Raw genomic sequence first — 27,501 nt, forward strand, 5'->3', positions numbered from 1 at the left:
CATGGAAAAGGACAACAAAGTCCCAGAATAATCAGGAAAGAGAAGTAAGAATGAATCCCACCGCCCGTGAACGGGGCAAAGCTGCAGGGACAGGGGCTCAGCTCAATCCCAGGCTGCTCCACCTGGCGTAGGCCTCACTTTACGACATCTGTAGCGCTGGCAAATCCAGTGTACGGCATCGTTGTGGACTACCAAACCTGCTGCTCGCTCCGATTGGCAGCGCCAGGGAGCGCGGCTGGTGATTGGAGGGTTTGTTTGTCCATCAGCCCAGGGACGGGCTCAGGTTGGCACCGCAAGTTTGGTTTCAGCATCAATCGCGGGAGCGGGAAACAGCGAGAGACACCGACCGACAGTGACCCTCACAGACACAGACACAGACACCCCGAGCCAGACCCTGACCCTGACCCAGAGAGACAGAGAATGGTGAGTGCGGGCAGGGTGTGAGCTGTGGTGATGGGGGGGTGCCTTGGGCAGAGAGTATGAATGTCCATGTATTACTATATACCGGTATATGGTGAGTTATTGGGTTATAAAGCAGGGGGCGAGAGGCAGAGAGTTTATTATAATGTTATATACCTCCCTCCCTCCCTCAGCTAGTGTTAAAGAACACTTGGAGGAAGCACTGAGGATGGCAAGGCCTGTGTGGGGGATTTTAATGCTCATCATCAAGAGTGGCTGGGCAGCAGCGTTACATTGGACTGGACTGGGTTGGGATATCTGGTCAGCATGGACACGTTGGACCGAAGGGCCTGTTTTGGTGCTGTACATCTCTGTGACTGTGATGGCGTTGGTCAAGGTCCTAAAGGACACCGCTGCTAGACCGGGCCTTCAGCAGATGGTGAGGGAACCAAAAGAGGTAAAAACATACCTGACCTCATCGTCACCAATCTTCCAGCTGCAGATGCATCGGTCCATAACTGTATCAGTAAGGGAGACTGCCATACTGTCCTTGTGGAGACAAAGTCCAGCCTTCACATTGAGGATAATCTCCATCATGTTGTGCTAAACGGGACTGACTACAGCAATTCAACACGGGAGATCCATGAGGTGTTGTGGTCCATCAACAGCAGTAGAATTGTACTCCAGCACAATCTGCAATCTCATGACCCAGCATATCCCCCACTCAACCATTACCATCACACCAGGGCATCAATTGTGGTTCAGTGGGGAGTGCAGGAGGGCATGTCAGAAGCAGCACCAGGTATGCCTGAGGTCACCCTGATGAAGCCACCAAACAGGTCTACTTGCATGCCAAAACAGCACATATAGCAAATGATAGACAGAGGGAAACAATTCCACAACCAACAGATCCATATCTAAGCTCTGCAGACCTGTTGCATTCCAATCATGAATTAGACAATTAAACAACTCACTAGAAGAGGAGGCTCCACAAATATCCCAATCATCTTTGATGGAAGAGCCCAACATATCAGTGCAAAAGGTAAAGCTGAAACATTCAATGGATGATCTACCTCAGCCTCCTCCAGTGGTTTCCAGTATCACATATGCCAGTCTTCAACCAATTTGATTCCCTCCACATGCTCTCCAGAAACAGCTAGAGACACTGAATACTGCGAAGGCAATAGGCTTTGACAATATTCCAGCAAAAGTACGGAAGACTGGAGCTCCAGAACGAACTGCTTCCTGAGCCAAGCTCTTTCACTGGCAATGTTTATGAAACTAGCATCTACCTGACAATGTGGAAAATTGCCCAGGTATGCTCTGTGCTTTAAAGGCAGGACAAATCCAACTTGGCCAATTACTGCCCTATCAATATACTCTGTCATCAGTAAAGTAATAGAAGGTGTCATTAACAGTGCATTCAAATAGCACATGTTCACCAATAACCTGCTCAGTGACATCCAGTTTGGGTTCTGCCAGGGCCACTCAGCTTCTGACCTAATTACAGCCTTGGTTCAAACATGGAACAAGAGCTGAATTCCAGAGGGGAGGTAAGAGTGACAGAGCTTGACATGAAGGTTGCAATCAATCAAGTGTGGCTTCAAGGAGCCTGAGCAAAACTGGTATCTATGGGTGTCAGAGGGCAAACTCTCCACTGTTTGCAGTCATACCTGATACATTGGAAGATGGTTGTGGTTGTTGGAAGTCAATCATCCCAGCTCCAGAACATCTCTGCAGGAATTCGTCAGGTTCGTGTCGTAGGCACAACCATCTTCAAATGTTTCGTCAATAACATCAGAAGTAGGGATGTTTGCCAATTAATTGTACAGGATTTGGCACCATTTACTACTCCTCTGATACTGAAGCTGTCCTTGTTCAAATGCACCAAGATTTGGGCAATACCCAGGCTTGAACTGACAAGTGGCAAGTAATGCTTGTGTCATACAAATGCCAGGCAATGGACATCTCCACTAAGAGACAGTTAACCATTGCCCCTTGATACTTTGTTGCCATCACTGAACCCCCACTGTTAACATCCTTGGGATTATCATTAACCAGAAACTCAACTAGACTCACACGCAAGTGCAGTAGCTACAAAAGGTGGTCAAGGCTCGGAATACTGTGATAAGTAACTGACCACCTGATTTCCCCCAAGCCTGTCCACTATCGACGAGGCACAAGTCAGGAGCATGATGGAATACTCCTCGCTTGGATGGGTGCAGCTCCCACAACACTCAAGTACAACACCATCCAGAACAAAGCAGTCTGCTTGATTGGCACCCCATCCACAAGCATCCACTCCCTCCACTAACAATGCTCAGTATCAGCAGTGTGTACTATCTACAAGTTGCATTGCAGAAATTCACCAGATTTCCTCAGGCAGCACCTTCCAACCCAGGATCAGTTCCATCCAGAAGGACAAGGGCAGCTGGTACATGGGAACATTAGCACCTTCAAGTTCCCCTGCAAGCCACTCACCGTCCAGACTTGGAAATATGTTATCGTTCCTTCACTGTCACTGAGTCAAAATCTTGCAATTCCCTCAATAATGGCATTGTGGGTCAACCTGTAGCATATGGACTGCGGCGGTTCAAGAAGTCAGCTCACTACTGCCTTCTCGAGGGCAACTGGGGGCAGACAATAAAAATGCTGGCCAGCCAGTGATATCCACATCCCATGAGTGAATAATAAAAAGAAATGTTGCAGGGAGAGGTTAGAGAATGAGTTATTGTGTTACATACTGCAACATGGGAAGGGGGAGAAGATGTTTAATGTTATATACTGTGGGGGGGGGGGGGAAGAGACGTTGAACTATGGTATAGCAGAGATATATGGGTTTGGTGGGAGTTGGGTGGAAAGAATGGACGGTGAGGGAAGAGAGAATGAGCCAGAGTGTTATAGTAATATACTGCCAGGAAAGTGGATGGGAGCAGTGAGAATGCTGAGGCTGGTGGGATGGGAGGTGACGTGGTGTGTGGGTCTGCGTTATGCTGATATACCCAGTAGATTGCGAGGGGAATGATTGAAAGAGAAAATTAGAGTCATAAAGATGTACAGCATGGAAACAGATCCTTCGGTCCAACTCGTCCATGCCGACCAGATATTCCAACCCAATCTAGTCCCACCTGCCAGCACCCGGCCCATATCCCTCCAAACCCTTCCTATTCATATACCCATCCAAATGCCTTTTCAATGTTGCAATTGTACCAGCCTCCACCACATCCTCTGGCAGCTCATTCCATACACGTACCACCCTCTTGTGAAAATCTTGCTGCTTAGATCACTTTTATATCTTTACCCTCTCACCCTAAGTCTATGCCCTCTAGTTCTGGACTCCCCCACCTGGGAAGAGAATTTGTCTATTTATCCTATCCATGAACCTCATGATTTTATAAACCTCTCCTCATCTCAGATTTATATTGACACCTCTTTGTCCTGAGATTTTGCCATCTTGTCCTAGACTCTCCCATGCAGTGTTTACTCTGTCAAACCTCTGAGGAATCTTTATGTGTCAATGAGATCACCTCTCGTTCTTCAAAACTCCAGTCAGTCCCAACCTGTTTAATCTTTGATCAAGTAACAACCCCTCCCATACCAAGGACCATCCTAATGAGCCTTCTCTGAACTGCCTCCAATGAAATGGGGATATCTTTCCCTAAGTAAGGGGACCAAAACTGCTCTCAGTGCTCCAGATGTGGTCTCCCCAGCACCATATACCACCCTCTGTGTGAAAAAGTTGCCCCTTGGGTCCCTTTTATATCTTTCCCCTCTCACCCTAAGCTTATGCCCTCTAGTTCTGGACTCCCCACCCCAGGGAAAAGACTTTGTCTATTTATCCTATCCATGTCCCTCATAATTTTGTAAACCTCTAGGGTCACCCCTCAGCCTCCGATGCTCCAGGGAAAACAGCCTCAGTCTGTTCAGCCTCTCCTTATAGCTCAAATCCTCCAACCCTGGCAACATCCTTGTAAATCTTTTCTGAACCCTTTCAAGTTTCACAACATCGTTCCGATAGGAAGGAGACCAGAATTGCACACAATATTCCAATAATGGCCTAACCAATGTCCTGTACAGCTGCAACATGACCTCCCAACTCCTGTACTCCATACTCTGACCAATAAAGAAAAGCATATACCAAACACCGCCTTCACTATTCTATCTACCTGCGACTCCACTTTCAAGGAGCTATGAACTTGCAGTCCAAGGTCTCTTTGTTCAGCAACACTCCCTAGGATCTTACCATTAGGTGTATAACTCCTGCTAAGATTTGCTTTCTCAAAATGCAGCACCTTGCATTTATCTGCCACTTCTCGGCCCATTGGCCCATCTGGTTAAGGTCCTATTATCATTTAACGTGTATTTTCTTTTTTGAATAACTATTGTGGCTCTGTACCTAGTGAAATCAGCACCAGGAGATATGCATAATTATGGCAATGAGCTAAACATGGATATCTGGGTCCCCAAAGCACACTTTCATTTGAATCAGTGTTGAACTTCTTTTAAACTGGTTGAATGCTAGAAAAATAAAGTCCCTTCAGGGTCCAGCATTCAATATCAATAAATTAGAGGCTCCACTTTCCCTATGCTTATATGCTTTTGATGCATAGCAGGAATATAAGCATGGGAAGAATCTCCCATCCTCCTTGTGTTGTGGGGGGGATAGGAGGGAACTCCTTGACTGCCATCCAGTGTACTGTGCCTTTTATAGTCTGAGTGCTACTGGTGGACTTTCCGCTTAGAGACCTGCACAATTGATCCTGTTTCTGTCTTGATTCTGGAGGAGAGTGTGGTCATAATTGTAGCTGTAATTCCCAACACACTTCAATCCTTTTGTCTTTACTTTTATTTTAGTCCTATGTTCCCATTTATAATAGGGATATTGTCCACTGATAGCTTCAGAGCAGAAATTGGTTTGTTGTAAGAAGACAACGATGGTAGTGGTTGATGGGAGATGTTCATCTTGAGAGTTCAGTTACTGGTGGTGTACTGCAGGGATCTGTTTTGGGGCCACTGCTGTTTGTCATTTTGATAAATGACCTGGACAACGGTGTAGAAGCATGGGTTAATAAATTTGCAGATGATACTAAGGTTGGTGGAGTGGTGGACAGTTCGGAAGATGTTGTAGGTTATAGAGGGACATAGATCAGCTGCAGAGCTGGGCTGAGTGCTGGCAAATGGAGTTTAATGTGGAAAAGTGTGAGGGGATTCACTTTGGAAGGAGTAACAGAAATACAGAGTACTAGGCTAATGGTAAGATCCTTGGTAGTGTAGATGAGCAGAGAGCTCTTGGTGTCCATGTACATAGATCCCTGAAAGTTGCCACCCAGGTTGATAGGGTTGTTAAGAAGGCAAATGGTGTGTTAGCTTTTATGGGTAGAGGGATTGAGTTTTGGAGCCGTGAGGTCATGCTGCAGCTGTACAAAACTCTGGTACGGCTGCACTTGGGAGTATTGTGTACTGTTCTGGTCGCCATTTTATATGAAGGATGTTGAAGCATTGAAAAGGATGCGGAGGAGATTTACCAGGATGTTGCCTGGTATGGAGGGAAGGCCTGATGAAGAAAGGCTGAAGGTTTTGAAACTCTGTTTTTGTGAGAGAGAAGAAGGTTGAGAGGAAACTTAATGGAGTCATAAAAGCTGATCAGAGGATGAGATAGGGTGGACAATGAGAGAACCTTTTTCCCGTAGATGATGATAGCTAGCACGAGGGGACAAACTTTAAACTGATGTTAGATAAAGGACAGATGTCAGAGGTAGGTTCTTTACTCAAAGTAGTAGTACAGCATGTAACAGTAGTAGACTCGCCAACTTTAAGGGCAATTAAATGGTCATTAGATAAACATATGGATGATAATGGAATAGTGTAGGTTAAACGGGCTTCAGATTGGTTTCACAGGTGAGTGCAACATCGAGGGCAGAAGGGCCTGTACTGCGCTGTAATGTTCCATGTTCTAGCCCACTAACTGTACAGTCTGCTTTTAGTGTGTTGGATTGGTTAGGTTAATGTCAGTTGGTTACAAAATACAGTTTGTACTTTCAAAAGTTTTCAGGGAGTGTAAACGGTTTTAAGAATGTTGTGGTTCTGTTTGCCGAGCTGGGAATTTGTGTTGCAGACGTTTCGTCCCATGTCTAGGTGACATCTTCAGTGCTTGGGAACCTCCTGTGAAGCCACGAAATGACATGACCAGCTATCATTAGTAACCACACACGCAGATGACAAGCAGCATGAATTCGACTGGGACAACACTACTATTATAGGACAAGCCAAACAGAGAACAGCCAGGGAATTCCTAGAGTCAAGGCATTCCTCCACAGATTCGATCAATAAGGACATTGACCTGGACCCAATATACCGACCTCTGCAGCGGACAGCTGGAACTGACAAACGGAAGCGGCAGATTCAAACCACTACAAATAGCGGAGGAAAGATCACAGAAGCACTTCACAGGAGGCTCCCAAGCACTGAGGATGTCACCTAGACAGGGGTCGAAACGTCTGCAACACAAATTCCCAGCTCGGCGAACAGAACCACAACAATGAGCACCCGAACTACAAATCTTCTCACAAACTTTGGTTTTAAGAATCTTAAAATGTTAGGTAGGGGGATTTTTAAATTTGGTATTATTCTGATCTGTAATACAAATTTGTTTCCCTTTAATCAATGTTTTTACAGATTGGCAGGGACCAAATGTGAGGGTCCTGTTTAAATAAATATAGTTCTTGCAGTTTATTTCCAAATGATTGTGTTATCTTTACATTGGAAGCTGATTGAAGAGGCTAACAGCTTCAACCCATCAAGAATATGTCTGGAGATGTAAATAGATATGCTTCAATTCAGGGATTTCTGTCATTAATGCTATGAAATAACTGTGCTGTCGTGGAAGCAGTATTGTCTTCACATTAACATGTTGATAACCATATACCTCTTTAAAGTTGTTTGACAAGCTGAGACAAGTAGTTAAAGCACTTGAAGCTTAGCTTATTTTTCTAATCAACCTGTTCAGAGATGTTATTACACACCTCCTGGAATAGGTGGGACATGAACCCGGGACTCATGGTTAGGGACACTACCTCTGTGCCTCAAGAGGGCCTTACAAAGCACTTGATCCTTGGCTTTGTGTCTATAACATTGAGTATTGAAGCAAGCAGGTTACTGTGATCCTGTGCATTGCTTGATTGACTGTGTTGTCTGTGCATTCTACATAGGAACAATACAGAAATTTTGAATCACTGCTGTACTGATCTCAATGGACAGTGATCAGTAAAGAAGTTATGACAATTATATTGAGAAATCTGCCATAAGGTACAGCTACTGGAGCTAGCAAGGTGGAGAGACTACAGACAGCTGAAGCTGATGAGATTTGATGATCAGGGAACCATGAGCAATTGTTTTCAATGCTACAGTGAGATTAAGCAAACTTAACTTCAGACATGATTTGGAGATGCCGGTGTTGGACTGGTGTGTACAAAGTTAAAAATCACACAACACCAGCTTATAGTCCAACAGGTTTAATTGGAAGCACACTAGCTTTCGGAGCGACGCCCCTTCATCAGGTGATTGTGGAGGGCTTGATCGTAACACAGAATTTATAGCAAAAATTTACAGTGTGATGTAACTGAAATTATACATTGAAAAATTGATTGTCTGTTAAGCTTTTCATCTGTTAGAATACAGTGATAGTTTCACTTCTTTCATGTGTAAATCACAAAACCTTTTTTTTAAAGTTGCATTCTCAGGTTAGCTGTTAACAATAGTGATAGCTAGACAATATGTTGAAGGTGTTAGCCCCCTGTGTTCTCTGTCAATGACCTGATGTTTAGATTGATTCTAATCTAAAAAGTGAGATAACAGAGTTTTACATAAATTCATACAGTTTTTGAGCTCAGAGTTCTACATGAATGTATGCAGTTTTGAGCAAAATACAATGTAACTCTGCAAGTACAAATTCACCCCACAAAATATATGTGTGCATGTGGGTCTTTGTCTGTGTGTGTGTGTGGATGTGTGTGGAGTGTAATGGTGATCACCTGTAATGTGACATGATTGTGTTCGCCTAGCTGGAAGTTTTTGCTGCAAACGTTTCGTTCCCTGGCTAGGGAACATCATCAGTGTTATTGGAGCCTCCTGTGAAGCGCTGCTTTGATGTTTCTTCCGGTATTTATAGTGGTTTGTTCTTGCCGCTTCCGGGTGTCAGTTTCAGCTGTAGTAGTTTGTACGTGGGGTCCAGGTCGATGTGTCTGTTGATGGATGTTCTTGCCGCTTCTGGGTGTCAGTTTCAGCTGTAGTGGTTTGTATATGGGGTCCAGGTCCATGTGTCTGTTAATGGACTAGAGGCATGGCATTCATCCACAAACTCCATTAACAGACACATGGACCTGCACCCCGTATACAAACCACTACAGCTGAAACTGACACCCGGAAGCGGCAAGAACATCCATCAACAGACACATCGACCTGGACCCCACATACAAACTACTACAGCTGAAACTGACACCCGGAAGCGGCAAGAACAAACCACTATAAATACCGGAAGAAACATCAAAGCAGCGCTTCACAGGAGGCTCCAATAACACTGATGATGTTCCCTAGCCAGGGAACGAAATGTTTGCAGCAAAAACTTCCAGCTCGGCGAACAGAACCACAACAACGGACACCCGAGCTACAAATCTTCAACCAGACTTTAAATGTGACATGAACCCAAGGTCCCGGTTGAGGCCCTCCCTATGGGTACCGAACTTAACTATCAGCCTCTGCTCGGCCACTTTCCTCTGCTGCCTGTCCTGAGGACCACCTTGGAGGATGGTCACCCGAAGGTCCGAGGCTGAATGTCCTGGACCACTGAAGTGTTCTCCAACTGGGAGGGAACCCTCCTGTCTGTTGATTGTTGTGCAGTGCCCATTCATCCGTTGTCGTAATCTTTGCTCGGTTTCCCCAATGTACCATGCCTCCGGGCATCCTTGCCTGCAACGTATAAGATAGACAATGTTGGCTGAGTCACATGAGTAACTTCAGACAGGCAGGTATTTATGTAAGAACGTGTGAAATACTCTATTGCAGACCATAGAATGAGTGGCAATAGGTATTGTGTAAAGTAAGCAAAGTTTGAAGGCTCAGGGGAAGTTTGCAGGGCAGGGATTAGACTGGATGGGTTAGTGTGATCAGCATGAATGAAAGCTGTGTATCCTGGATGGTGACATTGCTGATGAATTGTTATGGGATTGTAATATCCTCGATCAAAACAAGACCCCTGTACATAGTCATAGAGATGTACAGCATGAAAACAGTCCCTTCGGTCCAACCCGTCCATGCTGACCAGATATCCCAACCTAACCTAGTCTCACCTGCCAGCACCCGGCCCATATCCCTTCAAACCCTTCCTATTCATATACCCATCCAGGTGCCTCTTAAATGTTGCAATTGTACCAGCCTCCACCACATCCTCTGGCAGCTCATTCCATACACGTACTACCCTCTGCGTGAAAAAGTTGCCCCTTAGGTCTCTTTTAGATCTTTCCCCTCTCACCCTAAACCTATGCCCTCTAGTTCTGGACTCCCTCACCCCAGGGAAAAGACTTTGTCTATTTATCCTATCCATGCCCCTCATACTTTTGTAAACCTCTATAAGGTCACCCTTCAGCCTCCTCCAATGCGGCCAGGCCTGTCAATCAAAAGTTGGCGTGGAGGCAGAGCGGAAGAGTCGGACATCGCACAGAACCGTGGTAATAGGGGACTCCAGAGTGAGAGGAACTGACCGGGGTTTTTGTGGCAGCAGGCGGGACTTAAGGATGGTGTGTTGCCTTCCTGGTGCCAGGGTGAAAGACATCACAGACAGGAGTGCAGGAAATCCTCAAGGACGAAGGTGAAGAGCCAGAGGTGGTGGTACATGTTGGCACAAATGATGTCGGGAAGAAGAGGAGGAACATACTACAGCAGGACTTCGGAGAACTAGGAAGAAGGCTGAAAAGCAGGACGTTCAGGGTGGTTATCTTCGGTTTGCTTCCAGTTCCTCGGGCTGGTGAGGCCAGAAACGGGGAGATAATGGATTTGAACGTGTGGCTGGGGAACTGGTGCAGGAAGGGGACAAACTGCGGGGGGGGAAGGGGACAAACAGAATGTTTAAGAAGGAAATTGAAGGGAAAGTTAGAACAAGGGAAGTCAAGAAAGACAACTGTATCAATGAGGCAGAAAACTCAAAAAGGATCATGTTGTAAGGTTGAGTGAAATAGGAGTTGATGTGAAGGGTGAGGGTAGTAACAAATTAAAAATACTATATATGAATGCACGAAGCATTATTAATAAGATGGATGAGCTTGAGGCTCTTTTGGAAATTGGCAGATACGATATAGTGGGGATAACTGAGACGTGGCTTCAAGTGGACAGGGCTGAAAATGTGTTGCTGGAAAAGCGCAGCAGGTCAGGCAGCATCCAAGGAACAGGAGATTCGACGTTTTGGGCATGAGCCCTTCTTCAGAAATGAGGAAAGTGTGTCCAGCAGGCTAAGATAAAAGGTGGGGAGGAGGGACTTGGGGGCGATGCGTTGCAAATGCGATAGGTGGAAGGAGGTCAAGGTGAGGGTGATCGGCTGGAGTGGGAGTGGGGGTGGGGGTGGGGGCGGAAAGGTCAGGAAGAAGATTGCAGGTTAGGAAGGCGGTGCTGAGTTCGAGGGATTTGACTGAGACAAGGTGGGGGGAGGGGAAATGAGGAAACTGGAGTTCAGCCCATGTAGTTGGAGGGTTCCTAGGCGGAAGATGAGGCGCTCTTCCTCCAGCCGTCGTGTTGCTATGGTCTGGCGATGGAGATGTCCGAGGACCTGCATGTCCTTGATGGAGTGGGAGGGGAAGTTGAAGTGTTGAGCCACAGGGTGGTTGGGTTGGTTGATCCAGGTGTCCCAGAAGTGTTCTCTGAAACGTTCCGCAAGTAAGTGGCCTGTCTCCCCAATATAGAGGAGGCCACATCGAGTGCAGCGGATGCAGTAAATGATGTGTGTGGAGGTGCAGGTGAATTTGTGATGGATATGGAAGGATCCCTTGGGGCCTTGGAGGGAAGTGAGGGGGGAGGTGTGGGCACAAGTTTGCATTTCTTGTGCTTGCAACCCTCTCTCAGCATGGGTGGCTGTGGCTGATGAGGGAAGTTAAGAAACATATAAAGTTAAAAGAGAAAAAGTATAACATAGCAAAGATAAGTGGGAAAACTGAGGACTGGGAAGTTTTTAAAGAACAACAGAGGATTACTTAGAAGGAAATACGCAGAGAAAAAATGAGGTACGAAGGTAAACTGACCAAAAATATAAAGGAGGATAGTAAAAGCTTTTTTTAGGTATGTGAAAGGCAAAAAAATGGTTAAGACTAAAATTGGGCCCTTGAAGACAGAAACAGGGGAATATATTACAGGGAACAAAGAAATGGCAGAAGGATTGAATTGGTATTTCAGATCTGTGTTCACTGGGGAAGACACAAGCAATCTCCCTGAGGTAACAGTGGCTGAAGGACCTGAACTTAAGGGAATTTATATTTGCCAGGAATTGGTATTGGAGAGACTGTTAGGTCTGAAGGTTGATAAGTCCCCGGGGGGCCTGATGGTCTACATCCCAGGGTACTGAAGAAGGTGGTTCGAGAAATTGTGGATGCGATGGTGATTATCTTCCAGAGTTCAATAGATTTGGGATCAGTTCCTGCGAATTGGAGGGTGGCTAATGCTGTACCACTTTTCAAGAAAGGTGGGAGAGAGAAAGCAGGAAATTATAGACCAGTTAGTCTGACCTCAGTGGTGGGAAAGATGCTGGAGTCTATTATAAAGGATGAAATTACGTCACATCTGAAAAGTAGTAACAGGATAGGACAGAGTCAGCATGGATTTATGAAGGGGAAATCATGCTTGACTAATCTTCTGGAATTTTTTGAGGATGTAACTCTGAAGATGGACGAGGGAGATCCAGTAGATGTAGTGTACCTGGACTTTCAGAAAGCTTTTGATAAAGTCCCACATAGGAAGTTAGTGAGCAAAATTAGGGTGCATGGTATTGGGGGCAAAGTACTAACTTGGATTGAAAATTAGTTGGCTGACAAGAAACAAAGGGTAGTGATAAACGGCTCCATTTCGGAATGGCAGGCAGTGACCAGTTGGGTACCGCAGGGATCAGTGCTGGGACCGCAGCTTTTTACAATATATGTTAATGATATAGAAGATGGTATTAGTAATAACATTAGCAAATTTGCTGATGATACTAAGCTGGGTGGCAGGGTGAAATGTGAGGATGATATTAGGAGATTACAGGGTGACCTGGACAGGTTAGATGAGTGGTCAGATGCAGTTTAATGTGGATAAATGTATGGTTATCCACTTTGATAGCAAGAACAGGAAGGCAGATTACTACCTAAACGGAATCAGTTTAGGTAAAGGGGCAGTACAAAGAGATCTGGGTGTTCTCGTACACCAGTCAATGAAGGTAAGCATGCAGGTACAGCAGGTAGTGAAGAAGGCTAATAGCATGCTGGCCTTCATAACAAGAGGGATTGAGTATAGAAGCAAAGAGGTTCTTCTGCAACTGTACAGGGCCCTGGTGAGACCACACCTGGGGTACTGTGTGCAGTTCTGGTCTCCAAATTTGAGGAAAGACATTCTGGCTATTGAGGGAGTGCAGCGTACGTTCATGAGGTCAATTCCTGGAATGGAGGGACTACCATACACTGAAAGATTGGAGTGACTGGGCTTGTATACCCTTGAGTTTAGAAGACTGAGAGGGGATCTGATTGAGACATATAAGATTATGAAAGGATTGGACACTCTGGAGGCAGGAAACATGTTTCCATTGATGGGTGAGTCCCGAACCAGAGGACACAGCTTAAAAATACGGGGTAGACCATTTAGGACAGAGATGAGGAGACACTTCTTCACCCAGAGAGTGGTGGCTGTGTGGAATGCTCTGCCCCAGAGGGCAGTGGAGGTCCAGTCTCTGGATTCATTTAAGAAAGAGTTGGATAGAGCTCTCAAGGATCATGGAATCAAGGGTTATAGAGATAAGGCAGGAACAGGATACTGATTTAAAGATGATCGGCCATGATCATATTGAATGGTGGTGCAGGCTCGAAGGGCAGAATGGCCTACTCCTGCACCTGTTGTCTATTGAAAAAGCCCCAGCCTGTTCAGCCTCTCCCTGTAGCTCAGATCCTCCAACCATGGCAACATCTTTGTAAATCTTTTCTGAATCCTGTCAAGTTTCACAACATCTTTCCAATAGGAAGGAGACCAGAATTGCACGCAATATTCCAACAGTGGCCTAACCAATGTCCTGTACAGCCACAACATGACCTCCCAACTCCTGTACTCAACTCTAACCAATAAAGGAAAGCATATCAAACACCTTCTTCACTGTCCTATCTACCTGTGACTCCACTTTCAAGGAGCTATGAACCTGCACTCCAAGATCTTCGTTCAGCAACACTCCCTAGGACCTTACCATTAAGTGTATAAGTCCTGCTAAGATTTGTTTTCCCAAAATGCAGCACCTCGCATTTATCTGAATTAAACTCCATCTGCCACTTCTCAGCCTATTGGCCCATCTGGTCCAGATCCTGTTGTAATCTGAGGTAACCCTCTTCGCTGTCCACTACACCTCCAATTTTGTTGTCATCTGCAAACTTACTAACTGTATCTCTTACGCTCGCATCTGGAGGTGATTGATCTGTCTGAATTTCAGCTTTGACTGATAGGGGAGCGTCAGTTCTGATTGGCAATGATTGTTTTGATAAATTAAACTTACTTCTCTGATTTAATCAAATGTTTTTTCTTTATTTCAGCTGCCCCTCTCATTACTTAAGACAGCGCAGAATCACCCAATGGTAAGAGAGACTGATAAAATGTCTGCATTTTGTGCGATGATTGGTCCAGGCAGGGCTCTCATTTTGGCACAAGGATATATTGAGCTCCTTAGTGATTCAAGAGGACACTTATCACTCCCTCAGCCAGCAGGCAGGTTTTTTTAATCTCCGTGTTTGACAACTCGTTATTTTTAAAGAGTAAGTTAGCAATCATGGCAAATAATTTTTGTACTGAAATGCCTTAATCCCCAGCCCCTACCTGAGTGTTACTCACCGGCATTAATATTATTGAAGGTTGCGACGAGTATACTGTTGAACCTGCCCCAGTATTCTAGATCATGGCTGAATATCTCCTCTAGGCTGTACAAAGTTACAAATCCCCCAACACCAGGTTATAGTCCAACAGGTTTATTTGGAAGCAGTAGCTTTCGGAGCACTGCTCCTTCAGGAGATTGTGGAGGATACAATTGTAAGACACAGAATTTATAGCAAAAGTTTACAGTGTGATGTAACTGAAATTATACATTGAAAAATACCTTGATTGTTTGTAGAGTCTCTCATCTGTTAGAATGACCATGATAGTTTCACTTCTTTCATGTGTAAATCACAAAACGCTTTTTAAAAGTTACATTCTCAGGTTAACTGTAACAATTGGTGTCAGCCACATAAGATGTTGAAGGTGTTAGCTCCCTGTGTTCCCTGTCCGTGCCATAGTGTTTAGATTGATTCTAATCTAAAAAGTGAGTTAACATAGTCTTACATGGATTCATGTAGTTTTTGAGCAAAGTACAATGTAACTCTGCAAGTACAAATCCACCCCACAAACATATATGTGTATGTGGGGTTTCTTTTGTGCGTGTGTCTATCTGTCTGGGGTGGGGAGTTGAGTGTGAGAGAGAGAGTTTGTATGTATGTATATATACATAATATATATGTGTGTGTGTAGTGCAATAGTGGTCACCTGTAATGTGACATGAACCCAAGGTCCTGGTTAAGGCCCTCCTCGAGGGTCCAGAACTTAGCAATCAGCCTCTGCTTAGCCACTTTTCGCTGCTGTCTGTCCTGAAGTCCGCCTTGGAGGATGGTCACCCGCAGGTTCGAGGTCGAATATCCTGGACCGCTGTAGTGTTCCCCAACTGGGGGGGGATCCCTCCTGTCTGTTGATTCTTCTGTGGTGCCCATTTATCCGTTGCTGTAGCCTTTGCTCGGTTTCACCAGTATACCATGTGCCTCTCCAAGAGTCATTTAAATGTCCCTAATGTATCTGACTCTCCTACCACTGCTGGCAGTGCATTCCACGTACCCACCACATTCTGTATAAAGAACCTACCTCTGACATCTCTAAATCTTCTTCCACTCACATCAAGATATGCCCCCTCGTGATAGTCATATCTGCCCTGGGAAAAAGTCTCTGAATATTCACTCTATCTCCGCCTCTCATCATCTTGTACACCTGTCAAGTCATCTCATCGTTCTTCACTCCAATGACATTACAATGAACATTCCATTCCATCTGCTATGTTCCACCCTATTCATGTAGCCTGTCCAAGTCGTCTTAACCCCACCCCGTACCCTCCTCGTAATTTGCATTTCCACCCAGCTTGGTATCACCAGCAAATTTGGAAATATTACATCTGGTTCTGACATGCAAATTATTTGTTTAGATTATGAAGAGTTATGGTCTTAGCACAGTAACAACAGCTTCCCATTCTGAGAATGATTCATTTGTTGCTATGCTCTGCCTTCTGTCAGTTCACCAATTCTGAGATAGTGAAGCCATGTTAAAAGGATAGTACATTAAATTTTGGGTGACTTTAAGCTTCATGTAAATTGGGAGAATGAAGTTTGAAAGGTGGCAACAAAAGTTTCATAATATATTTGAGATTGGATTCACCAGGAAATTCTTTGAGGAAAGTATCAGGGATCAGGTTCCTCTGGATCTGGTCATGTGTATTGAAGCAAGTTTGGTAAATTAACTGAGAATAAAAGATACTTTCTGGAACAGTGATCATAAAGCATTTGGTTTGAGTGTGTCACAACATGGGTTAAACTCACCTGCTTAATTTAAAACCAGCAACACAGAAAAGATTTATCCCGTGCAGTAATCTGTAAAAATTTGATCGGCCAAGAACTAGTTAAAGTAAAAATTAACAACATTATTTCTTAACTAACCACTATTTACCATTCTTTCCTCTAACCTACCTTTTACCTAGTCTGATAAAACTCTTGATTACGATTTACCAAACAAAACTTCTTATCTCAAATCCAGGCAGCTTTCGTTTTCTCTCATTTTGACTTTTCTTCTTCTTGGGGATTCTGCATTCACAGGTTACTGACTGATAACAGTTAGTTTAATAGAGCTGTTTTTCGGTTGGTCTTTTTACATGCTGGTAGCTTGGCAGTTCTCTCATTTGTTCAATTTTCCCTGGTCTTATACCCCTGAAGCATCAGATTGTGTCATTTGGCTTTTAAGATTGTCAGAGCTGAAAATGTGTTGCCGGTTAAAGCGCAGCAGGTCAGGCAGCATCCAAGGAACAGGAAATTCGACGTTTTGGGCATGAGCCCTTCTTCAGGAATGAGGAAAGTGTGTCCAGCAGGCTAAGATAAAAGGTAGGGAGGAGGGACTTGGGGGAGGGGCGATGGAGATGTGATAGGTGGAAGGAGGTCAGGGTGAGGGTGATAGGCCGAAGTGGGGTGGGGGCGGAGAGGTCAGGAAGAAGATTGCAGGCTAGGAGGGCGGTGCTGAGTTCGAGGGAATCGACTGAGACAAGGTGGGGGGAGGGGAAATGAGGAAACTGGAGAAATCTGAATTCATTCCCTGTGGTTGGAGGGTTCCCAGGCGGAAGATGAGGCGCTCTTCCTCCAGCCGTCGTGTTGTTATACTTTTAAGATTGTCAGTATACTCAGTTCAAACTGGATTGGAGTTAGGTAATTTAAATTGATTGGCCTAATTCAAATCTATTTTGTAATTTCCAGGCAACCAGCTAATTTAGCTTTCAACTAAATGTTACATTGTTACCTCATTGAGAACACTTGTGATGGCAGGTAGCTCTACCAGCTTTTACTACTCTTAAAGGTACAGTACACCCGCATCTTCATAACAAGTGTAAGAAATTTTCATCAGCTATGACTGTGCTGAACTTCAGGGTAATTGCATCGGGAATAGGGCAGAGTTGGCTGGATTGGACAAGGAAACGAGTTTAGCAGCAAAGGTGTTTGAAGAACAATGACGTTGAGACTAAGAAAATAGTTCCTGACTCTCAGCAAAGATGCTTACCAGTAAAGGAGGAGGATTCTAGGAAGGGGATATCCCAACCATGGTTAATAAAGGAATAAAATTATACAATGTGGCAAAGATTAATGGTAAATCAGAGGATTGTGCAAATTTTACAAGCCAACAAAAGTCGATGAGAAAAATAGTGGAGAGGTTAAAAATAAACTGAGGACAAAATAGCAAGTAATATAGAAGTGTTTGGTAAGAGTATCTTTAAACATATAAAAAGCAAGAAAGAAGTCAAAGTGAACATAGGCCCCTTAGAGAATAAGGTTAGAAAAACAATAATGGGGAGCTAGGAAATGGCAGCTGTGACAATGCCGTGGCTTTGAGGTTATTTTGTCTTGATTTTTTAAAAAGCGATTGAACGAGACACGCTGAGTAGCCTGTCAGAAAATAAACAGCTGATGAAGCCTTGGGGTTTTTTTTAAAAGTGAGAACAGAGGAAATGGCCTGACTGGGAGCGGTTGAGCTCCCATAGAGCCAGGAATAGGGTCATAGAGCTGTACAGCATGGTCCAACCCGTCCATGCCGACCAGATATCCCAACCCAGTCAAGTCCCACCTGCCAGCACCCGGCCCATATCCCTCCAAATCCTTCCTATCCACATACCCATCCAAATGCCTCTTATATGTTACAATTGTACCAGCCTCCACCACTCTCTGGCAGTTCATTCTACACACGTACTACCCTCTGCCAGAAAAAGTTGCCTCTTAGTTCTCTTTTATATCTTTCCCCTCTCACCCTAAACCTATGCCCTCTAGTTCTGGACTCCCCCACCCCAGGAAAAAGACTTTGTCTATTTATCCTATCCATGCCCCTCATAATTTTGTAAATCTCTATAAGGTTACCCTTCCGCGTCCGACGCTCCAGGGAAAACAGCCCCAGCCTGTTCAGCCTCTCCCTGTAGCTCAGATCCTTCAATCCTGGCAACATCCTTGTAAATCTTTTTTGAACCCTTTCAAGTTTCACAACATCTTTCCCATAGGAAGGAGACCAGAATTGCACGCAATATTCCAACAGTGGCCTAACCAATGTCCTGCCCAGCTGCAGCATGACCTCCCAACTCCTGTACTCAATACTCTGACCAATAAAGGAAAGCATACCAAACGCCTTCTTCACTATCCTATCTACCTGCGACTCCACTTTCAAGGAGCTATGAACCTGCACTTCAAGGTCTCTTTGTTCAGCAACACTCCCTAGGACCTTGCCATTAAGTGTATAAGTCCTGCTAAGATTTGCTTTCCCAAAATGCAGCACCTTGCATTTATCTGAATTAGACTCCATTTACCACTTCTCGGCAATTTGGCCCATCTGGTCAAGGTCCTGTTGTAATCTGAGGTAACCTTCTTCGCTATCCACTACACCTCCAATTTTGGTGTTATCTACCTCTTATGCTCACATCCAAATCATCTATGTAAATGACAAAAAGTAGTGGACTCAGTACTGATCCTTGTGGCACTCCATTGGTCCCAAGCCTCCAGTCTGAAAAACAACCCTCCACCTCCACCCTCTATGGCTAGTTCTCCCTGTATTCCGTGAGATCTAACCTTGCTAACCAGTCTCCCATGGGAAACCTATTCGAACGCCTTACTGAAGTCCATATAGATCACGTTTACCGCTCTGCCCTCATCAGTCATAGAGATGTACAGCATGGAAACAGACCCTTTGGTCCAACCTGTCCACGCATCAGAATCTCTTTGTTACTTCTTCAAAAAACTCAATCAAGTTTGTGAGACATGATTTCCCATGTACAAAACCATGTTGACTATCCCTAATCAGTCCTTGCCTTTCCAAACACATGTACATCCTGTCCCTCCGGATTCCCTCCAACAACTTGTCCACCACCAACGTCAGGCTCACCGGTCTATAGTTCCCTGGCTTGTCTTTACCACCCTTCTTAAACAGTGGCACCACATTAGCCAACCTCCAGACTGCCGGCACCTGTGACTATCGATGATACAAGTATCTCAGTAAGAGGCCCAGCAATCACTTCTCTAGCTTCCCACAGAGTTCTGGGGTACACCTATCTGATCAGGTCCTGGGGATTTATCCACCTTTATGCGTTTCAAGAGATCCAGCACTTCCTCCTCTGTAATATGGACATTTTGCAAGGTGTCACTATCTATTTCCTTACGGTCTATGTCTTCCATATCCTTTTGATGCAAAATACTAATTTAGTATCTCCCCCATTTTCTGTGGCTCCACACAAAGGCCGCCTTGCTGGTCTTTGAGGGGCCCTATTCTCTCCCTAGTTACCCTTTTGTCCTTAATGTATTTGTGAAAACCCTTTGGATTCTCCTTAACTCAATTTGCCAAAGCGATCTCATGTCTCCTTTTTGCCCTCCTGATTTCCCTCTTAAGTATACTCCTACTGCCTTTATACTCTTCTAAGGATTCACTCGATCTCTCCTGTCTATACCTGACATATGGTTCCTTCTTTTTCTTAACCAAACCCTCAATTTCTTTAGTCATCCAGCATTCCCTATACCTACCACCTTTTCCTTTCACCCTGACAGGAATATACTTTCTCTGGATTCTTGTTATCTGATTCCTGAAGGCTTCCCATTTTCTGGCTGTTCCTTTACTTGCGAACATCTGCCTCCAATCAGCTTTTGAAAGTTCTTGCCTAATACTGTCAAAGTAGTCTTAGAACTGAGGGACTTAGATTTCAATATTTGCTATTGGTATCTTCAAGAGATGGAAGCTAATTTTTTTCCCCCTCTCAGTTACAGCCATAAACTGCCTGCTATGGGAATTCCATGTGAGACGATCTGTGCCTGAATTTACCTTTTACCCAGGGGGTATTTATAAGATGTTGCTATATTGGAACAGTTAAATAGTCGTAGTTATGTATCTATTATTCTTTTAATTTTTCCAACAGAGTTAAGTTAAACCAATTCCTTCCTTTTTTGTGTTTTAACCATAGTGGATGAATAGTGTGTATTTGCTGTAAATCTGGTAGTTTGAACGATCAAATTATATCAGGAATGCAACATCTTCCATTGACCTTTAAAATAAGAAAAGGTTAGGGTCTTGACTAGCTTCTCAATGTTTTGAGGGAGTTTGATTCAGTACGTAAGAGTGGAGTTGAACAAATAATTTGCATCGATCTTCGCTCTAATGAACACTAATAGCATTCCAAAAATATTAAATAATAAATGGGGTAAAAGGTGGGCGGTGGGAGTGGTGTTGAAGAGTAGAGGAAACAAACACAAGAACTGCCACCATAAGAAAAGTACTAGGGAAACTGCTAAGGATTTGGGCTCTTTTTATGTTACATCCTAGAATTTTAAAATAAATAGTTACAGAAATAGCAGGTACACCACCAATCCAAATATCCTTCGACAGCAGCTTCCAAACCCATGAGCAGTTCCATCTAGAAGGACAAGGATAGCAAATACATAGAACACCACCCCCTATAAGCTTCTCTACAAGCCACTCTGACTTGGAAATATATTGCCGTTCCTTCACTATTGCTTGATCAAAACCCTTGAATTGCCTCCCTAACAGCATTGTGAGCCAACCTACAGCACATGGACTAGAGTGGTTCAAGAAGGCAGCTCACCACCACCTCCTCAAGGGCAGTTAGAGATGATGAGTAAATGATGGCCAGTCAGCCATAGATGCCCACATTCCATCAGTGAAATGAAAGAAAAGGGGTAGTAATCTTTTAGGAATCCTTAACTCCTGGAAGACTTCCAGAGCGCTGGAAGATTACCAATGTCGCACTCTTATTCATCAAGGAAAGGAGACAAGAAACTGGTATCTCTAGGCCAATTAGCTTAACATCTGTCATCAGGAAATATTAGGGTCTGTTATAAAGGATGAAATGACAGAGCATTTAGAAAGACGTGATATAATCAAGCAGAGTCAGCAACCTGTATAGATATTATATTTGAATTTCCAAAAGGTAAAAGTATTTGACAAGGTGCATGCATAAGGCTACTTAGTAAGATAAGAGCTCATGGTGTTGGCGATAGGTATTAATATGGATGAAGAATTGGCTAACAATACTGGGAAGACATTGGGATTTAGGGGAAATTTTCAGGATGGCAGCCTAGAACTAGTGGAGTGCCACATCGATCAGTACTGGGGCTGCAATTATTCACAAGATATTTTAAGAGGAAAATGAACGTGCTATCGCCAAGTTTGTGAATCATATAAAAAGGGTGAAAGTCTGAAGCGAGAGTGACACAAAGGGTCTGCATTGCGATGTAGACAAATTTGAGTGGGCAAAAACTTGGCAGATGGAATATAATATGGGATAAAATATGAGGTTATGTACTTCAGTGGAAAGAGTAGAAGACATTATTATTTAAATGGGAAAGACTGCAGAAAGCTACAGCACACAGGTTTTGAGGTTCTCCTGTATGAATCTCAAAAAGTTAGTTCATTCAAGATTAGCAGGTAATAAGGAAGGCAACTAGAATGTTAACCTTTCATTCAAAGGGAATGAGTTTTAAAAGTAGGGAAGTTTTGCTAAAACTATATGAGGCACTCCTCCTCCCTCCACAAGGATCTCAGTGAGTCCCTCACGGCACACACAGACAGAAACACACACAGACGCCAGTCCTCACTTTCTACTAGTCAGACCATAGCTGGTACAGTGTGAAAGGTTTTGATCTCTCCTGGGGTTGGAGGTAGTCCGCAGAACGTTTCCCAGGTTAATGTTGGTCTTCTTACAAGCGAGTACTTTTTTGCACTCATTGGGGATTGAGAAGAATGATAGGTGACCTATTTGAAGCACTCATGGTTTTTGAGGAACTTTTCAGGGCAGATGCGGATGGTTGTTTCTGCTTATGAGAGACGAGAGGGCATATCTCAAAATAAGGGGTCGCCCATTCAAAACCGAGATTAGGAGAGTTACAGGTCGTTCTTCTATAACCTGAAGGTTGTGTTCTTGTGCAATCCCATGTTGTAAAAAATTGTGTTTTAGAAACAGCACTTAATGTGTTCGGGATGTAATCACACATTTTAAAAGCTCCATGGAATTCTTCACCACAGAGAGCTGTAGAGGCTGGTTCATTAAGTATATTCATAGCTGCGAAATAGATTTTTAATCACTAAAGGAACCTAAGGTGATGGGGAAAAGGTGAGAAAATGGAATTGAGGATCAGCCACAATCTCACTAAAGGCAGAGCAGACTCAGTGGGCTGAAGTGCTGCCTTCTGCTGTTATGTCTTATATTGTTTCTCTCGTTCCATGCACTGCGTTTACTAATCTGTGTGAGACCTGATCAAGTGTTACCTGAAAACATGAAATACATGAGATCCACTAGTTGTCCTTTGACGATGCTACAAGTTGGAGTAAATGAGGACCGCAGATGCTGGAGAATCAGATTGGAGCTGGAAAAAGCACAGCAGCTCAAGCAGCATCAGAGGAGAAGGGAATCGACGTTTCCAATAAGAACCTTTCATCAGGATGTCTGCTGTTTGACCTGCATTGCTTTTTCCAGTTCCACTCTTCATCCATTCTGTGCTACAAGTTACACTGTCAAAAATCTCCAGCAAGTTTATCTCAAACATGCCTGCCTTATAAGTACCCTGAACAGTATAATCTCTGCTTCCTGGTACATTTCAAATACCACTGTCCCCAAGCCCCCAGATAGAGGATGGACCTCACCAATTGGCTGAGTCAGTCCAGGGATGGAATTTGTCTGAACTTCTCTGATTGGAATCCCTCTCCATGTAAAATTAACTGATTTGTTTCTAAATAACTGGGCGGTAGAATCGATTCCTCTTATCAGCAAGATTCTAATGTTGCAATCAATATTCTGAGAAGTTCTCTCCGTTTAATTAAACCTGTTTGTGTTTGCAGCTGGTGGAGCTGAAGAACGGAGAAACATACAATGGTCATCTGGTCAGCTGTGACAACTGGATGAATATCAACCTGCGAGAGGTCATTTGTACATCTAGGGTATGTGTCATTCTTTGGAGTAACAATGAACTACTAAAACGTGCAAAGCAGTGACAAGCTGATTATAAGTACTTGTTTTTCAGGATAATTTGGAGATGCCGGTGTTGGACTGGGGTGGGCAAAGTTTAAAGTCACACAACACCAGGTTATAGTCCAACAGGTTTAATTGGAAGCACACTAGCTTTCGGAGTGACGCTCCTTCATCAGGTGATAGTGGAGGGCACAATCCTAACACACAGATTTTATAGCAAAAATTTACAATGTGATGTAACTGAAATTATACATTGAAAAATTTTATAATGTATAATTTCAGTTACATCACATTGTAAATTTTTGCAATAAATTCTGTGTGTTAGGATTGAGCCCTCCACTACCACCTGATGAAGGAGCGTCGCTCTGAAAGCTAGTGCTTCCAGTTAAACCTGTTGGAGTATAACCCGGTGTTGTGTGACTTTAAACTTTGTCTTTAAGGAGACATTGTGACAGAGAGAGGAGAGGTTATATGACAGAGTTGCACAGTGGAGAATAGAAATGCAGAATCCTCCTGGGCTAAAACTTCAAAACTAGGCACAAATTAAAATGTCAAAACTAACATGAACAGTTGTTTTAAAAACATCAAGTGATATTGAACCAAGATGGATATATGGACTTAAATACAGGTCAAACAAGATCTAATTGGTAAAAAAAACCTCAAGGGACTGGCAGAATGGTCTTCTCCTGTCCCTTTGTTGAAAGGAAAGCGTGAGAGAAAACAATTCCTGTGAACAATGTCTTGCCAGCATGTCTTGGGGAACTTAACAGCGTAAATGTGAATGTCAACAAGTTTGATTCAAGGCATTTTATAAATCAAGCATAATGAATTATTTTACAGTGAAGGGATTGTTAATGTAGCAACACCTCACGTCAACATTGGAGACTTTACAGTTCAGAGGACCGCCATTTGGCCCATTGCTCTACAGGGAGCTGGCATTGACTTAATCCAATCTGTTCTGTTCCTCATCTGTATCCCCCTGAGCCTGCACGTTCCCCCTGAGCCTGCACGTTCCCCCTGAGCCTGCACGTTCCCCCTGAGCCTGCCTCTCACTATAAATGGGAGCAAGACGAGACCATTTGGCCCCCTCGAGTCTGCTCCACCATTCAGTTAGATCATAGATGACCTGTCTTAGCACCATTTTCTGAAACAAGTGAGATCTGTTCTTTATCTTGCTGTAAACTGTGACTTATTAATTAATATGTTAGAGACCTGTGTAAGTGTGAGCCAGCCATCTGTGCTTCCTGTGAACTGGTGAAAGTATCTGGAGAAGGAAGATCGATAAACAGTGTTTGATCAGCAAAAGATTCATTTCAGCAAACCTTGTAGACGGAGTACTGAACCGACGTCCCAGTCTTCCCCATTGTCCATCCCGCCCATTTGTTTCCCCATCCTGTGTCTGTTTGTGTGTATGTGTCAGAGGGAATTCATAAGGGGGTTACACTTTTAACTAGTAGAGCTAAATATTGATGGTTTATTGTTTATCTGTAGTTAGAATCTATTAGTTTGTACTAAATAGCAATTTTACCTTAAGTATAGAAACCTGGTCTGTATTTTCTGCCAGTCTGAGTGTAAAAGACTGTAAATTGGAGAGTTCTGCATACTATTCAAAATCTTTAAATTTTTGTGATGATTCTGGGAATCTCAATAGGGCTTGATTTTCAGCATACCACACAGGTGAAGGGTGACAAACATTTGACAAGTGAAACTGTGCAGGCAGTAACATCTTGTGGCATGACCAGCTGATCCATAAACACACTGAGGTTGCAAAATTTGCAAGAGTTGAGTGGGAAGGATTTCTATCCGGTTGGCTACTAAAACAACTGGAAGGGCCAGTGACTTGTATAGATTGTGAAGTAAGGGCACTGTGGTGAAGTGTGTGAGAGGTGCTGGTACCTAGAATTGTTTTCTCCTTGTCCAAGAGAAAACAAAGCCTGCTGCCTGGCTATTGAGACATGACGACCGATGAACAAGAGCAACTCCAAAAGCCTCTGGCTGGGCAAACTCACCACTGGGTGGCAGCAGAGGCTGCTCTGACAAAGGAACCTTTGGTTTCATTGATTCCAGTGAGTCTGCACTGATATCCAGTGCTGGAGTAGTAATCGCCCCTTACCAGCTCCGGTCTGTCACTAAATACAGGTTCAGTACTGCTGTCGCTGTATAACACTGGGGTCCAATATTAGTGGGGATATGTCTGTTGCTGTTTAATACTGCAGTATTTTGAGTATTGTTGATGTGGAAACATTTTAAGTGGGATGATTTAAGATCTCTAGGCAAGTAATGAATTGCAATTTGTTAATGACCTGTGTTAATTTTTTTTCTTCCTGCATTAGTAACTGGTTTGGCTGCTTTGATGTGGCTTCTTGTTAGAATTCGGTCTAGTCTGTGAGGTTTTGCCAAATATTGTACCACTGTTGGAGGTTGCCAACCCAGCTCGCTGCCAGCAGCCTTCAATCGAGTGGATTGTTTATACTGGAGGTGTCTGCCTCATTTGTTTGCTTGCTTCATAGGACGGGGATAAGTTCTGGAAGATGCCGGAATGTTACATTCGTGGCAGCACCATCAAGTATCTCCGTATCCCAGATGAAATCATCGACATGGTGAAAGAGGAGGTACTGTCGAAGGGCCGAGGACGTGGCATTCAGCAACAGAAGCAACAGCAACAACAAAAAGGCCGGGGTGCAGGTGGCGCAGCTGGCAGAGGTAATGCTTAGCTCTGGATAGTCTTGTGACTCGGGTAGGCAACTGTTTGAGGTGGAGGGGAACTTTCTGATGTGTGCACTTAGCCAGCTTGCAGCCTGATGTTTGAGCAGGATGCATGTTGTACAGTGAATCCTTTGTTCCCTGTCTCCTCTCTGTGAACATACCATCTTGATTGTGCCAACGGCAGAATCTGAAAGTGTCGACATGAATCTCCCTGGTTGGAGTGAGGCCTTGCCTTGTCCTTATGTCAACACAAGGTCCTACATTCAAGGTGTTGGTGTACATCCGAGGGCTGCATATTTGCTGGTGTCCCTGCCCCTGAATCTGTAGAGGTAGAGGGTGCCTGCTCCTAAATCCCTATTAATTGTCTGGATAAAAAGATTGCATTTTGATAGTCCTTCCACAACTTCTGGCTGTTTGTTTTTATATTGCAGTAACTGTTGTAGGAAATGCAACAGCGGTTTACTGAAGGCCAGTTTTCTCAGTCATATGGTAAATGATCAGACTCCATTTGTGAAGCGCAGCAGGTCAGGCAGCATCCAAGGAGCAGGAGAATCGACGTTTTGGGCATGAGCCCTTCTTCAGGAATGCTTATGCCCGAAATGTTGACTCTTCTGCTCCTTGGATGCTGCCTGACCTGCTGCGCTTTTCCAGCAACACATTTTCAGCTCTGATCTCCAGCATCTGCAATCCTCACTTTCTCCTAGACTTCATTTGTGATAGTGGTTCAGGACTAGATACTGACCCTCGATGCCAAAGCAAGAGCATCACCCCCTTCCTTCCAAGAGTTTGAGATCTCGCAGCACTGGCTGTGTCCACTGAGGTAATGGCCTAGTGTGTTTGGGGTGAGTTTTTAAACACAAGCTCCTAACTCAAGTTAGGTAAATGCATGGAGGTAAAGCTCAGTGCTCAGTCTTCGAGTCATACAGCACAGAAACAGACCCTTCAATTCAACTGTTCACAGAACAGTCAGCACTCTCGACCCCCCTGGACAAAGGCATGGCTTCACTGAGCAGCAAAACAGTAATGATTTCAGATAGTGAGGTTTCAGCAGTGCTGAAGGGTCAGTATAACCTGGTGCTGTTTCATGTTGCTAGGTGTGTTTGGTGGGCGTGGACGTGGAGTGGCCGGAGTAAACCGAGGACAAGAGAAGAAACCAGGAAAGTTATCAGGAATGAAGAAACCATGAAAGGAATTGTGTGTTTGTTTATGCGTGTGTCAGATTCCGACTGTCTGTTTATGCGTGTGTGTGTCAGATTCCGACTGTTTGTTTTCTGTACAGGTTGTGTTTAATTAGATGTTTTGTAAAATATAAATAGATTTTGTCGGAGGGAAATAAAAAAAAAGTCATTTGA

At 44.0% G+C, this 27,501-nt stretch overlaps 1 protein-coding gene across 2 annotated transcripts; it reads left to right on the top strand.

Annotated features, from left to right (window-relative positions):
* The first annotated feature begins 277 nt into the window (after window positions 1–277).
* Window positions 278–27,501, top strand: lsm4 (LSM4 homolog, U6 small nuclear RNA and mRNA degradation associated). Of its 2 annotated transcripts, XM_060846212.1 has the most exons (5): window positions 278–423; window positions 14,199–14,240; window positions 23,314–23,412; window positions 25,954–26,146; window positions 27,244–27,501. In XM_060846212.1, exons 1-5 carry the CDS (start codon window positions 421–423, stop codon window positions 27,333–27,335), a joined length of 429 nt encoding a protein of 142 aa, XP_060702195.1. In that variant the 5' UTR covers window positions 278–420; the 3' UTR covers window positions 27,336–27,501. The 2 variants fall into 2 exon arrangements, with proteins under 2 accessions (XP_060702195.1, XP_060702197.1); XM_060846214.1 differs by lacking the exon at window positions 14,199–14,240.

The sequence above is a fragment of the Hemiscyllium ocellatum genome, chromosome 28, assembly GCF_020745735.1.
Source record: "Hemiscyllium ocellatum isolate sHemOce1 chromosome 28, sHemOce1.pat.X.cur, whole genome shotgun sequence".
Taxonomy (NCBI): domain Eukaryota; kingdom Metazoa; phylum Chordata; class Chondrichthyes; order Orectolobiformes; family Hemiscylliidae; genus Hemiscyllium; species Hemiscyllium ocellatum.

Coding starts and splice junctions, on each gene's coding strand:
- lsm4 (XM_060846212.1), top strand. Junction 14,241..23,313: donor CAGCGCAGAATCACCCAATG/GTAAGAGAGACT, acceptor TTGTGTTTGCAG/CTGGTGGAGCTGAAGAACGG. Junction 23,413..25,953: donor AGGTCATTTGTACATCTAGG/GTATGTGTCATT, acceptor CTTGCTTCATAG/GACGGGGATAAGTTCTGGAA.